Source organism: Ovis canadensis, chromosome X (assembly GCF_042477335.2).
Source record: "Ovis canadensis isolate MfBH-ARS-UI-01 breed Bighorn chromosome X, ARS-UI_OviCan_v2, whole genome shotgun sequence".
In the NCBI taxonomy this organism is placed as follows: Eukaryota; Metazoa; Chordata; class Mammalia; order Artiodactyla; family Bovidae; genus Ovis; species Ovis canadensis.
In genome coordinates, this window is record NC_091727.1 from 66,397,177 (window position 1) to 66,410,332 (window position 13,156).

The window sequence follows — 13,156 nt, forward strand, 5'->3', positions numbered from 1 at the left end:
ACACTATTAATAATTATATTGGAATAACATGTATAAATGGAGACATATGGCCACCCTTCTCTTAAGCCTTTCTATTCCGTGTAAGGTCCGGGATGCTGGGGCTTCTGCAATGTATCTTTTTGGCTTCATTGGAGTCCACTGAAGTTTGAGGATGTGGCCCTCTCTGCCAATTGTCTATGTGTTATTGGGGGTTGAGAATTTAAGTGAAATAATACCGGTATTCCTTTAAACATTCCCAACATGGAAAATCTGAATTTATTAGATCAGCTTATTGGGTATGGTTATTTGATTTCAAAAGGAATCCCTATAGGTTTTAGGTAGCAAGTTCTTTCTGGCATACAATATAATTTGTAAGAATTCCCACTTATGCACTGGTATTTTCAGGAATACACATATTGCATAAGAATAGTTATATATTCTAAAGCTAAGACTTGGGGCTGAGAAAGCAAAGAGGCTTTGAAAGTTCTAAAGTAAAGGCTGTAGCCTCAAACAAAAGTTGAATTCACACAGATGTATGTTGTGGAAAGGGCTTTTTTTTCTTCCCCCCTGGCCCTACCTATATCATAATCACTGTCTTTAGCGCTGTCAAGGAAAGTAATATGTCCACAGTACTTATCAATTTTATCTTTTCCCTGAGTTGAAGTTAATACATTTCTTGCCAGCTTTTCAGAAGAAGTTGGTTCTTGTAAGCACCTTTAATTTAAATCTCTCTAGGGTTTGAGGCTGCCAAAGGACCATGCTTGTGTATTTGTGTTGAATTCTCACTTATTTTCATAAGGCCTCCCCACAATCTCCTTTAATTTGGTTTTTACAACAGGTTGACAAACAACAAACTATTAGCACTTCCATAATACATACACTTTAAGCTCAATCTGCTTGACCATGTTATTTTAACACACTAATCTATTCATTTAACAAAATAAACACTGTGCCAGATAGAAGATTCTAAGCAAAGCACCATCAAAGGTAGTTCAGGTTGTGAAAGGTCCCTTTCACAAATGTGTAAACGCTTCTATTGAATAGACCCAGCTTTCTGTTGGTTAAGTACTACAAAATATAAGTATACTTTGAAGGTAAGAATGCCCAAGAGATGCTTTAGATCTCTCAATTTTGCTTTATTGTAACAAATCCACGCTTTTTTAGTGGGGAAGAAGTTGTTCTTGAATTCAGCTTAGATAGTCAATTAATTCATGTGTTTATTACTTGTATGTGAGTAGGGTTAGAATTTTAGTGGTATGTTTCCAAAAGATAATGATTAGAACTTGGAATCAAAGGTGATCCTGAGAGAAGATGGATCAAAGTCCACTGGGCTCAACATCCTCTATTTTAAATAAGATTTGATGTCACCTTTAACCAAAGCACCTTTGCTTCAGGAACGGAAACTTAGACTTCAGAGTGCCAAGGAGTCAATGCACATGCCAGGCTGAGGAGAATGTGTCAGAGTACTTCCTTATGCTGAACTGTGAAGGTGGCAGAATTCATTGACTCAGGCTTGTGGCCCACGGGCAGCCTGGTATTATTCAGTCTAAGAAAACCAAGTTTTCCTCTGTGTCAATGGACAAAACATGGCAGAAGGTCAACAAATTCTCTTGGTGACCTTCCTTCGTACTTACCTCCTCCCAAGATGAGCGTTGCCAACTCCCACTGAAGGATGTACTTAAGACATTTGCCAATTCCCACTGGAGTCATGTTAAAGGAGCACATGGGATCCCCAGCTATTGTATCAGCTCCCAGCTGTAAGACCACTGCTTTGGGATTAAAGGCTATGTACACTTCCTTTAGTACACTGTGGAAAAGAAAAAGCAGATAAAATGTTAGAAAAAGATAGGTCTGTTTTGTCTAAGGTTGGTCGTGAGGGTAGCTGGAGGTATAGTTGAATCAGCAAATAGTGAAAGGAAAAAACCCAACTTGTCAACTCATCAAACTTTCCATCTAAAAGGGATAAATCAGACTTCATGTAAATTATACCTCAATAAACCTGACATACTAAAAATTTCCCCCACCTCGATCCTCACCAAGGACCAAATTTGCTTTTCTATTTTAGAACTCAGATTTCCTTTAAATATCCATCTTAATTTAATTTCAACAGCCATAGGACATAGTGCACACATTTACGCTATTTTCAATCTGTGAAAATAGGACAATATACTGAATGAATGATTATTTCTGATAATTTAAGATTTTAAAATACTTGGAGTTTATCACCACTTATCAATGAGGGCTGGTGAAGAGAATTACTCTTTTTGAAAGCATAGATGTTATCAGCTTACTTTTTATTAGGCTAAAGGACTTCTGGGTTATGAAATATAGTCCCCCCTCCAATTTGTATGTAACCAGGGTATTATAGGGAAGGAAACTGGAACAACTGATCCAAAACTATAAATCTGAAAGCACTCCAAAGAACAAACTGTAGTGGGTAATAATGAACATAATTTTGGGTAGAATCATTCAATGCTATCAAGTCAACCTAACAGCTTTTTTGGATTTTTTTGACAGAAGCCTTAGAGATGAAAAGGAAGTTATCACTGTGACAGATGACCTTAGTCAGGCTTCTAGCATTATCATTAATTGAATGTTGACAAAGTCCAGAATGCATTCCTAGGAGTTATAAGGTCCCTGTTCTCAAGGGGCTTACAATCTAGCTCCTAGACAAATGCCAGTCCTTGAGGGCTTGAGTAACTCTTACAGAGACATACAAACAAGTGCAAATCAACATACTTCAGAGTTGAGAAAATGCAGAGTCAAAAAGTGATAAAAATGTTGCAGTTAATGACCCATTCATAATCAACATGTCAAATTATACCAGTGGAGTAAAAACAGAAAAATCCCAGATTCTTCTGAAACTGCAAAAAGAATGCAGGGATATGAAATGTTGTCCTCCAAAATTCATATGTAACCAGGGCATTGAAAACTAATGAAAACTGCTCAGCTACAGAGGCATTCTTTGACTCAAAAGACCAGTTTGTTTTGATTTCTCATCTACGTAGACAAATACTCAGTGATTGTGGAGATATAAGAATATTATAAAATTTATGACATATGATCCTTAATACAGAAATACTCAGGCCTATTCTCTCTTTCATGTGCTTATCTCCTGAGTGCAGAGGGAAGATAAGCCACCTGAATAGTTAGCCAACATTTGTTGAGCAGCTACACATACAGAGCACCCTATTAGCTGCTGCCAGGAGATACAGAGGGAGGCATGATTTCTGTTTTTAAAAGGGTTTATAGCTTGATGGGGAGGATGGGGAGGCAAGCAAGACTAATGCTTTTTTTCATTTTCATGCATTCCCTCATTTTGCACACATTTACTGAGTGCCCTCTATGTATCTAGTATGTAACTGTACCAGATGCTGCAGGAAAAGAAAAAGATGAATATGACACAGTTCTTATCTTCATGTAGCTCAGAACAGAGGGGCGACTTGGACTATGTTAATAAATAATTAAAACACAATGAAAAAAGAAGTATCAGAGATGGCACAGAGGAGGTAGAGTAACTCTTGTGAGGTCTCACAAGAGGAGAAGATATACAATAAGCCACCTATCAAAATGGCTAAAATGAAAAACAGTGAAAATATCTATTGCTGGTGAAGATGTGGAGAAACTCGATCACACACACCTTTTGGGTGGGAATATAAAATGGTATAGCCACTCTGGAAAATAGTCTGGCAGTTATTCTCAAAACTAAAAATGGATTTGTGGACTTCCCTCGTGGTGCAGTGGATAAGAATCTGCCTGCCAATGCAGGGTACATGGGTTTGATCTCTGATCCAGGAATGAGAAGATTTCACATGCCGCAGAGCAACCAAGTCTGCAAACTGCAACTATTGAGTCTGTGTGTCACAACTGCTGAAGCCCAAGTGCCCTAGAGCTGCACGCTGCAACTACTGAGCCTGCATGCTGCAACTAGTCTCTGTATCTAGAGCCTGTGGTCTGCAACAAGAGAACCCAAGGAGAAGCCCATGCACCACAAAGAAAAGTAGCCTCTGCTCGCCGCAACTGAAGAAAGCCTGCATGCAGCAATGAAGTATAACAAAAGATATACAAACATAAAATGGCCTTGCCATAAAATCTAAAAATTGCACTCTTGGGCATTTATTCTAGATAAATTAAGACTTATTTTCATATAAGAATTTGTACCTGAATGTTCATAGCAACTTTATTTTTAGCTACCCAAACTGGAAACAACTCAAATGTACTTCAGCCAGTGAATGGTGAACAAACTGTGGCACACTCACAGCACTGGAATATTGTGAATCAACAAAAAGAAATTCTTGATACATACAAAAAACATGGATGGATCTCAAGGGAATGATGCTTGGTGAATAAGACCAATCTCAAAATCTGTATAGCACGATTCCACTTATATACCATTGGTGAAACAACAATTAGAGAGATGAAGAGATTAGTGGTTGCCAGGAGTTAGGGATGAATGTGGCTATAAAAGGGTAGCATGAGAGCCTTGTGGTGATGGTACAGTTCTATACCGTGATTGTGCTAGTGGTTGTGGTTATGCAAAGCTACATGTGATACAACCCCAGAGAGCTACACACACACAAATACATGTATAACTGGTTAAGACTTAATATGCTGTATAGATTGTACCAATGTCAATGTCTTGATTTTGATGTTATACTATAATTGTGCAAGATGGCAACATTGGAGGAGGCAGGAGGAAGAGTGCATGGGACTCGTCTACACATTTTGTTACAACTTCCTATGTATCTATGATTATCTTGAAATAAGTAAAAAAAAAAGACTAGGAAATATTTACAGGCACATGGGGTGAAGGTAGGGGAAGGAAGCAGGGAGGGTTTGGGGATTATGAGTAAGGGACTAGGTTTAGAGGACGAACTGCATGAAGGCTTGGAGCAGGGAGTGGTGGAAGTGAAGCTGTTGAGGTAAACATGATTTAGGGCACAAAGGGCCAGATAGACCACGCAGGCTAATGTTTGGATTTTCACTTAAAGGCTATGAAATGTCTCTAAATTGTACCAATATTTTCTTAGATCAGTCTCCCAAGGCAATAGAAATAAAAGCAAAAATAAAATACAGTATACTAACACATATATATGGAATTTAGGAAGATGGCAATGACGACCCTGTATGCAAGACAGGAAAAAAGACACAGATGTGTATAACGGACTTTTGGACTCAGAGGGAGAGGGAGAGGGTGGGATGATTTGAGAGAATGGGAATTCTAACATGTATACTATCATGTAAGAATTGAATCGCCAGTCCATGTCTGACGCAGGATGCAGCATGCTTGGGGCTGGTGCATGGGGATGACCCAGAGAGATGTTGTGGGGAGGGAGGTGGGAGGGGGGGTCATGTTTGGGAACGCATGTAAGAATTAAAGATTTTAAAAATTAAAAAAATAAATAAATTTAAAAAAAAATAAAAAATAAAATAAAATAAAATAAAAATCCACCTGCCAACATAAAAAAAAAAAATAAACAAATGGAACTGAGTCAAACTTATAAGCTTTTGCATAGCAAAGGAAACCATAAGCAAAATGAAGACGACCTACAGAATGGGAGAAAATATTTGCAAGTTATGGACTGACAGGGGCTTAATTTTCAAAATACACAAATAGCTCATACAATTCAATAATAACAACAAAAAAAATCAACCCAATCAAAAAATAGGCAGAAGACCCAAATACACATTTTTCCAAAGACATACAGATGGCCAATAGGCATGTAAAAAGATGCTCAGCATCACTAATTATAAGATAAATGCAAATCAAAACTACCTTATGCTGGTCAGAATGGCCATCATTAAAAAGTCTACAAATTAAAAAAAAGTCTACAAATAACAAATGCTGGAGAGGGTGTGGAGAAAAGGGAACTCTCCTACATTGTTGGTGGGAATGTAAACTGGTACAGCCACTATGGAAAACAATATGAATATTCCTTAAAAAACTGAAAATAGAGCTACCTTATAATCTAGCAATCCCACTTCTGGGCATATATCCAGAGAAAACTCTATTTAAAAAAAAAAATAAATGCACCCCAATGTTAATAGCAGCACTATTTGCAATAGCCAAGACATAGTAGCAACCTAAATGTCCATTGACAGATGAATGAATAAAGAAAATATGGTATATACTGTGTTTGTGTACACACACACACACACACACACACACACACACACACACAGTGGAATACTACTTGCCCATAAAAAGAATGAAATCATGACATTTGCAGCAACAGGGATGGACCTAGAGATTATCACACTAAGTGAAGTAAGTCAGACAAAGACAAATACCATATAATACCAGTTATATGTAGAATCTAAAATATAACACAGATGAATTTAGTTACAAAATAGTCACAGACATAGAAAATAAACTTATGGTTACCAAAGAGGAAAATGGGTAAGGGAAGGATAAAGTAGGAGTTTGGGATTAGCAGACACACACAAACAAGTATATAACTGAATCACTTTGCTATACATCAGAAAGTAACACAACATTGTAAATCACTATACTTCAATAAAAAATAATTCATTAAAAGGTATGAAATGTCTCAAACATTGTGTGTGTGCATGCACACATGTGCCATATGCACAAGGCATGATTAAATTTACATTTTTAAAAGATCCTCTGATTATAGCGCAGGATAAAGTGAAGGTTATCAGGAGGTTTTTGCCACCATCCAAGTCAGTGGCAGGAAGGCTCAGAGGGAAGAGTTGGATTTGGGAGATACTCCTATGGCAGAATCAATTGGGCAATACACACTGTCACACAGGAAAAGCATATGAATGTTGGTATCAGTCCTGAGTGTTTGGTACTAGGGAAGAAGAAAGGATAAAGGAAGGCAGGTGTTACTGGGAGAGTTGTTTTAATAGCAGCCAGGAAGGGAAAATGAGAATTCTTTTTTAAATGAGTCCTCAGGGCTTTAGATGGGTAGACAAAAGGGTAATTAGAAGCTTTGAAAAAGGTGGGGTATTTTGTTCACAGTGTAAATGTCAAAGCAACTAGAAATGAGGACAGCTCACCTTATGTGAGAGGACTACATGGTGGACACTCAAACTGAAAATTGGAAGTTTTCCTTTGGTTTGATGCTCAAATGGGAAACACTGAAGTCTGAGACCAGTACTGATGCTATTCAAAACTAATGCTTATTAAGAACTTTGATTTTTCCTGTTGCATGCAAGGCCAAAGAGAGGAAGACTGGAGGTAAAGATGTTGGCAAAAAGGGTCTTAAAGCATTCTGGGCACAAGAGCAACCGGAAGCATAGTGAGGTAAATTTGGAAAAAAATTGAAAGGGTTAGGTGACAGATTGGTTGTGGTGGGGGTCAAAGAAGAAAACACATTGCCCATTCTTCCAGAATTCACAGGGAACACAAGGACAGAAATTGGTATATTCCTTATTTTTAACTTCCAAATTGTGTTTTCCTCCCTCTCATCAGTCTCTCCTCTTTTAAGGTCAATGTCATTTGCTTATACTAAGCAAATACTATCAAAGTTCTTATCTACAGACCTATAATGTATTCTTTTCAACTTCCTTGAGGACTTTGGTATCTGGTTCACAATTTTTCTGTCTTTTCATTTCCTTGCTATCATTCTCTGCAGTTCAATATTCATTCACTCACTCAAATCTTGATTCAAGTACCTACTCTTCCCTATTCTGGGCACTAGAGATATAGAAACAAGCAAGACTCTAAGAGTTCCTGGTCCAGTAAGGGAGGAAGACAGGAAAACAAATAACCATGATAAGTGCTACCTTAGTCATTCATTCATTCATTCATTCAAGAAATGTTAATTCAATGCCTATTTGCCACACACTAGGTTGGGCAATGAGTTTACTACATTGAATAAGAGAGAGATGCTGCTTTCCACTGTGAGCCTCCTAGTTCTCTGACATTACAGTTTCTTCATCTTTTGAGTAATAGTGATGTCCTCCTGCACTCTGCTTGACTTATCCCTGGGCATAGTCATGCTTTGGAGCCTGATAAGGAAGCACTTGGAATTGCTTCACATCTAAGACTCTGAACTACCTTTTCTGTGTACAATCTGCCATCCTTCCATGTTTCCTCCATTGAACTTACTCTTTATTCTCATTGTAACTCCTGTGTCCTAGTTTTTCTTATATTTTCAACATCCGTCAGCCCACCTTCTGTCCTCACGCATGCTTCACTACTTGTTTTGGAGAATATTATCTGTCATTTTAAACATACTTAATTCCCTAACATGTTTGTCATTTTAGCCTTATTAATCTTTAGCCTTTGGATAAATCACACTGTCAGAATCTTCAGCTCTGTTCTGCTGGAGAAAGCTGAGAAATCAAACCAATTTCATCTTCTACAGCTTATGTTACAACTCCAACTTAATAAATTCCATAAACATTTATTGAGTGATTAATATGTGCCACTCCCTCTGTGCAGCTTGGCAACTATTTGCTTTACCTCCAATTGGTAAACAACTACATTTCTTGCAGCATCTAGTCTAATTTTTTAAAATACAATTATCCTGAAAGTAAATTCTTCATGTTAAAAAAATCAAACATAAAAGTCTATCAAATAAAAGGGGGAAAAAATCTCTTTTTCCCCATCTTCACTCCCTCTCCAAAGGTAATTCCTGATTGATTACACATAGTTTCAATCACCTAGGTTAAGGATCAGAAAAAGTGATATATATCTTTTCAGATCAAACTTTTTCTGCCTCATGCTTGAGTAAGCTAGTGAAAGCTATGTCTAATAAATGCCTTCTTCTACCTCTTTTCTTTACCTGAAAATGTCTTCCCTCATATTCCTTCTCTTTCTTGAGGCTAATTTCACCAGCTGGGCACTAGATCCTATTTCCAGTTGCTCTAAGAGCCACGTATCACCAATGAGATTTTTCACATCTTTAGTCTCTGCCTTCCTACTGATTCAGTTCCTTTAGGTTACAAGTTGTCCATCTCTTCATCCTGTTTTCTTCATCACTAAATTTGTCTACTTATTGGCTACCTAGATAGCATATTGAAAAGCAGAGACATTATTTTGCCAACAAAGGTCTGTCTAGTCAAGGCTATGGTTTTTCCTGTGGTCATGTATGGATGTGAGTGTTGGACTGTGAAGAAGGCTGAGCGCCGAAGAATTGATGCTTTTGAACTGTGGTGTTGGAGGAGACTCTTGAGAGTCCCTTGGACTGCAAGGAGATCTAACCAGTCCATTCTGAAGGAGATCAACCCTGATTGTTCTTTTGAAGGACTGATGCTAAAGCTGAAACTCCAGTACTTTGGCCACCTCATGCGAAGAGTTGACTCATTGGAAAAGACTCTGATGCTGGGAGGGATTGGGGGCAGGAGGAGAAGGGGACGACAGAGGATGAGATGGCTGGATGGCATCACGGACTCGATGGATGTGAGTGTGAGTGAACTCCAGGAGATGGTGATGGACAGGGAGGCCTGGCGTGCTGCGATTCATGGGGTTGCAAAGAGTTGGACACGACTGAGCGACTGAACTGAACTGACTGGCTACCTATACATATTTCTTGCAATCCCATTTTTTAATCTCACTGCTCTCCTGAAATTGCTCTCCTGAAGGGACAGACTAGAGCTCTGTGTCATGATATCCAAAAGTCTTTTCTCTGTAATCTTTATCAACTTTTCAGGACCAACTGACAGTGTATACTGCTCAAAGATCTGCAGCTGGTCATCATCAATGGCTGTAGCTCCACCAAAAGACTTAAAAAAAATTTTTAAAGCCTTTATTGATATTCACATATCATACAATTCCCTCATTTAAAGTGTACAACTCAACAGCTTTTAGTATACTCACAGAGTTGTGCAACCATCACCACAATAAATTTTAGAACTTTTTTTTATTGATTGCAGCACAAGGCTTGTGGGATCTTAATTCCCCAACTAGGGATTGAACTTGGGCCCTTGGCAGTGAGCGTGTAGAGTCCTAACCAATGGACCACCAGGGAATTCCCTGGAACATTTTTATCATCCCCAAAAGAAACCACATACCCAACAGCAGGTACTACCCACTCCCACCACTCTTCACCCCCCTGCCCTTGGCAACCACAAACCTACTTTCTGTCTCTAAGGATTTGTCTAATTTTGACCTTTCATATGTGGTCTTTTGTGACTGGCTTCTTTCATTTCATTTAGCATACTATCTTCAAGGTTCATCCATGTATTAGTACCTCATTCCTTTTTATGGTCAAATCATACTCCATTATCTGTATACACCACATTTTCTTTATTCACCATTTATCTGTTGATGGACATTTGGGTTATTTCTGTACTTTTTGGCTAATATGAGAAATGTTGCTGTGGACATGTTTTCATGTCTCTGAAATACCTAGGAGTAGAATTGCTGGGTCATATGGTAACTCTATATTTAAGCTTTTGAGGGAGCTGCCAGACTGTTTCCCACAGGGACTGCACCACTTTACATCCCCCCCAGCAATGTATAACAGATGAGGGTTCCAATTCTTCCTCCACATCTTCACCAACACTTGTTATTTTCTGTCCTTGTTTTGTTTTCCAAACAATTGATTGTTTATTCATCAATCCTAGTGGGTATAAAGTGGTATCTCATTGTGGTTTTGCTTTGCATTTCATTGATGACTAATGATGTTGAATATCTTTTCACATGCTTTTTGGTCATTTGTATATTTTCTTTAAAGCAATATCTATGTAATTCCTTTGCCCATCTTAAAATTGAGTCATTTTTCTTTTTAATACTGATTTGTAAGTATTGATATATTATAAATACAAGTCCCTTATCAGATACATGACTTGCAAAATTTTTCTCCCATTCTATGGGTTGTCTATTACTTTCTTAATAGTGTCCTTTGAGGCACAAGCTTTAAATTTTGATGAAATCCAATTTATGTATATTTATTCTGTTGCTTGTGCTTTTGGTGTCATGTCTAAGAGAGCATTATCTAATTCAAGGTCATTAACATCTACATCCATGTTTTCTTCTAAGTGTTTTATAGTTTAAGCTCTTACATTTAGACTTCTCAGGCTATGTGGACTTAATTTTTGTATATGGTGGGAGGTATGGATCCAAATTCACTGTTTTTGCATGTGATTCAGTTGTCCCAGCACCATCTGCTGAAAAGACTATTCTTTCCCCATTGTCTTGGCATTCTTTGAATAAAATCAATTTACTGTAAATATTTCTGAACTCGGAACTCTATTCTACTTCTCTGTATGTCTAGTCTCATTGCCAGTACCACACTGCTTTGATTATAGTAGTTTTGCAGTAAGTTTTAAAGTTGGGAAGGGCTCCAAGATTGTTCTTCCATTTCAAGATATTTTTTGGTTAGTCCAGGTTGAATTTTATATAAATTTTAGGATCAGGTTGTCAATTTTTATCAATTCATCTATGATTTATAGCTCCATTTTCACCATTCTGAACCTATCATCCTGTTTTTTCTATTCCTTGTCTCTGCTAACAACACTTCATCCTTTCAGTAATCCGTGTTCAAAACTCCTAGGCTCTTTGTAATTCGCCCCTTTCCCTGCTCCTCTTCAGTTATCAAACTTGCACCAATATCTCTCCTATTGCCTCCTTTCCACTCTCATGGCAGTACTCTAACACTTATGACCTCCTTGTGGATTGCACCAATAGCTTCCTAATTAATTTCTCTGCCCCAAGTCTCTTCCCTCTCTAATCTATCACACACACACACACACACACACACACACACAAACACACAGACATCAGATAAATTTTCCTTAGGGAAGGTTTTGATCAAGTTACTTCCTTACTCATAAACATTCAATATTTATCCATTGTTTTTGTGTGCATGCATGCTAAGTTGCTTCAGTCATGTACAACTCTTTGCCACCCTATGGACTGCGGCCTGTCAGGCTCACTCTGTAGCGCGCCAGGCTCCTCTGTCCATGGGATTCTCCAGGCAAGAATACTGGAGTGGGTTGCCACGCTCTCCTCCAGGGGATCTTCCCGACCCAGGGATTGAACTCATATCTCTTAGGTCTCCTGCATTAGTAGGCAGGTTCTTTTCACTAGCACCACCTGGAAAGCCCTTCCATTGTCTTTAGATGATGCCTAAAATTCTTAGCCTATGATTCAAAGTCCTTCATGATATGATTCCAGCCTACCTGTTGAATCTTATTTTCCAATAATTCCTTAACCCATATTATTCTGTAGGCAAACTGAACAGTCCATGGTTCACCCCCCTCACCTTGCACTTTCTTTTTGTCATTCACTTCCTTGTGCCTGATGTCTATAGTGTATCTATTCTTTAAAGGCTCATTCAAATCCCATCTCTTTCATGAATAAAAAATGATAATAATAGCAGCTATATCAATAACCTCAGATATGCAGATGACACCACCCTTATGGCAGAAAGTGAAGAGGAGCTAAAGAGCCTCTTGATGAAAGTGAAAGTGGAGAGTGAAAAAGTTGGCTTAAAGCTCAACATTCAGAAAACGAAGATCATGGCATTCAGTCTCATCACTTCATGGGAAATAGATGGGGAAACAGTGGAAACAGTGTCAGACTTTATCCAAAATCACTGCAGATGGTGACTGCAGCCATGAAATTAAAAGACGCTTACTCCGTGGAAGAAAAGTTATGACCAACCTAGATAGCATATTAAAAAGCAGAGACATGACTTTGCCGACTAAGGTCCGTCTAGTCAAGGCTATGGTTTTTCCTGTGGTCATGTATGGATGTGAGAGTTGGACTGTGAAGAAGGCTGAGCACCGAAGAATTGATGCTTTAGAACTGTGGTGTTGGAGAAGAGTCTTGAGAGTCCCTTGGACTGCAAGGAGATCCAACCAGTCCATTCTGAAGGAGATCAGCCCTGGGATTTCTTTGGAAGGAATGATGCTAAAGCTGAAACTCCAGTACTTTGGCCACCTCATGTGAAGAGTTGACTCACTGGAAAAGACTCTGATGCTGGGAGGGATTGGGGGCAGGAGCAGAAGGGGACGACTGAGGATGAGATGGCTGGATGGCATCATGGACTCGATGGACGTGAGTCTGAGGGAACTCCGGGAGATGATGGACAGGGAGGCCTGGCGTGCTGCAATTCATGGGGTCGCAAAGAGTTGGACACGACTGAGCGACTGAACTGAACTGAACCCTTACCAAGTACTTTATTAAAAACTGAGCACTATTCTATGTATTTATATGTATTAGCTCATTTGACTCTCAAAACAATTTATAAAAGCCATT

At 38.6% G+C, this 13,156-nt stretch overlaps 1 protein-coding gene across 2 annotated transcripts in view; it reads right to left on the reverse strand.

Annotated features, from left to right (window-relative positions):
• HDAC8 (histone deacetylase 8) overlaps window positions 1-13,156 on the reverse strand; it is a 262,891-nt gene that overhangs the window by 152,195 nt on the left and 97,540 nt on the right. For both annotated transcript variants that reach the window (XM_070291830.1, XM_070291829.1), the window contains one exon: window positions 1,614-1,786. In XM_070291830.1, coding sequence (XP_070147931.1) covers window positions 1,614-1,786 — 173 coding nt within the window. The remainder of the gene's footprint in view (window positions 1-1,613; window positions 1,787-13,156) is intronic.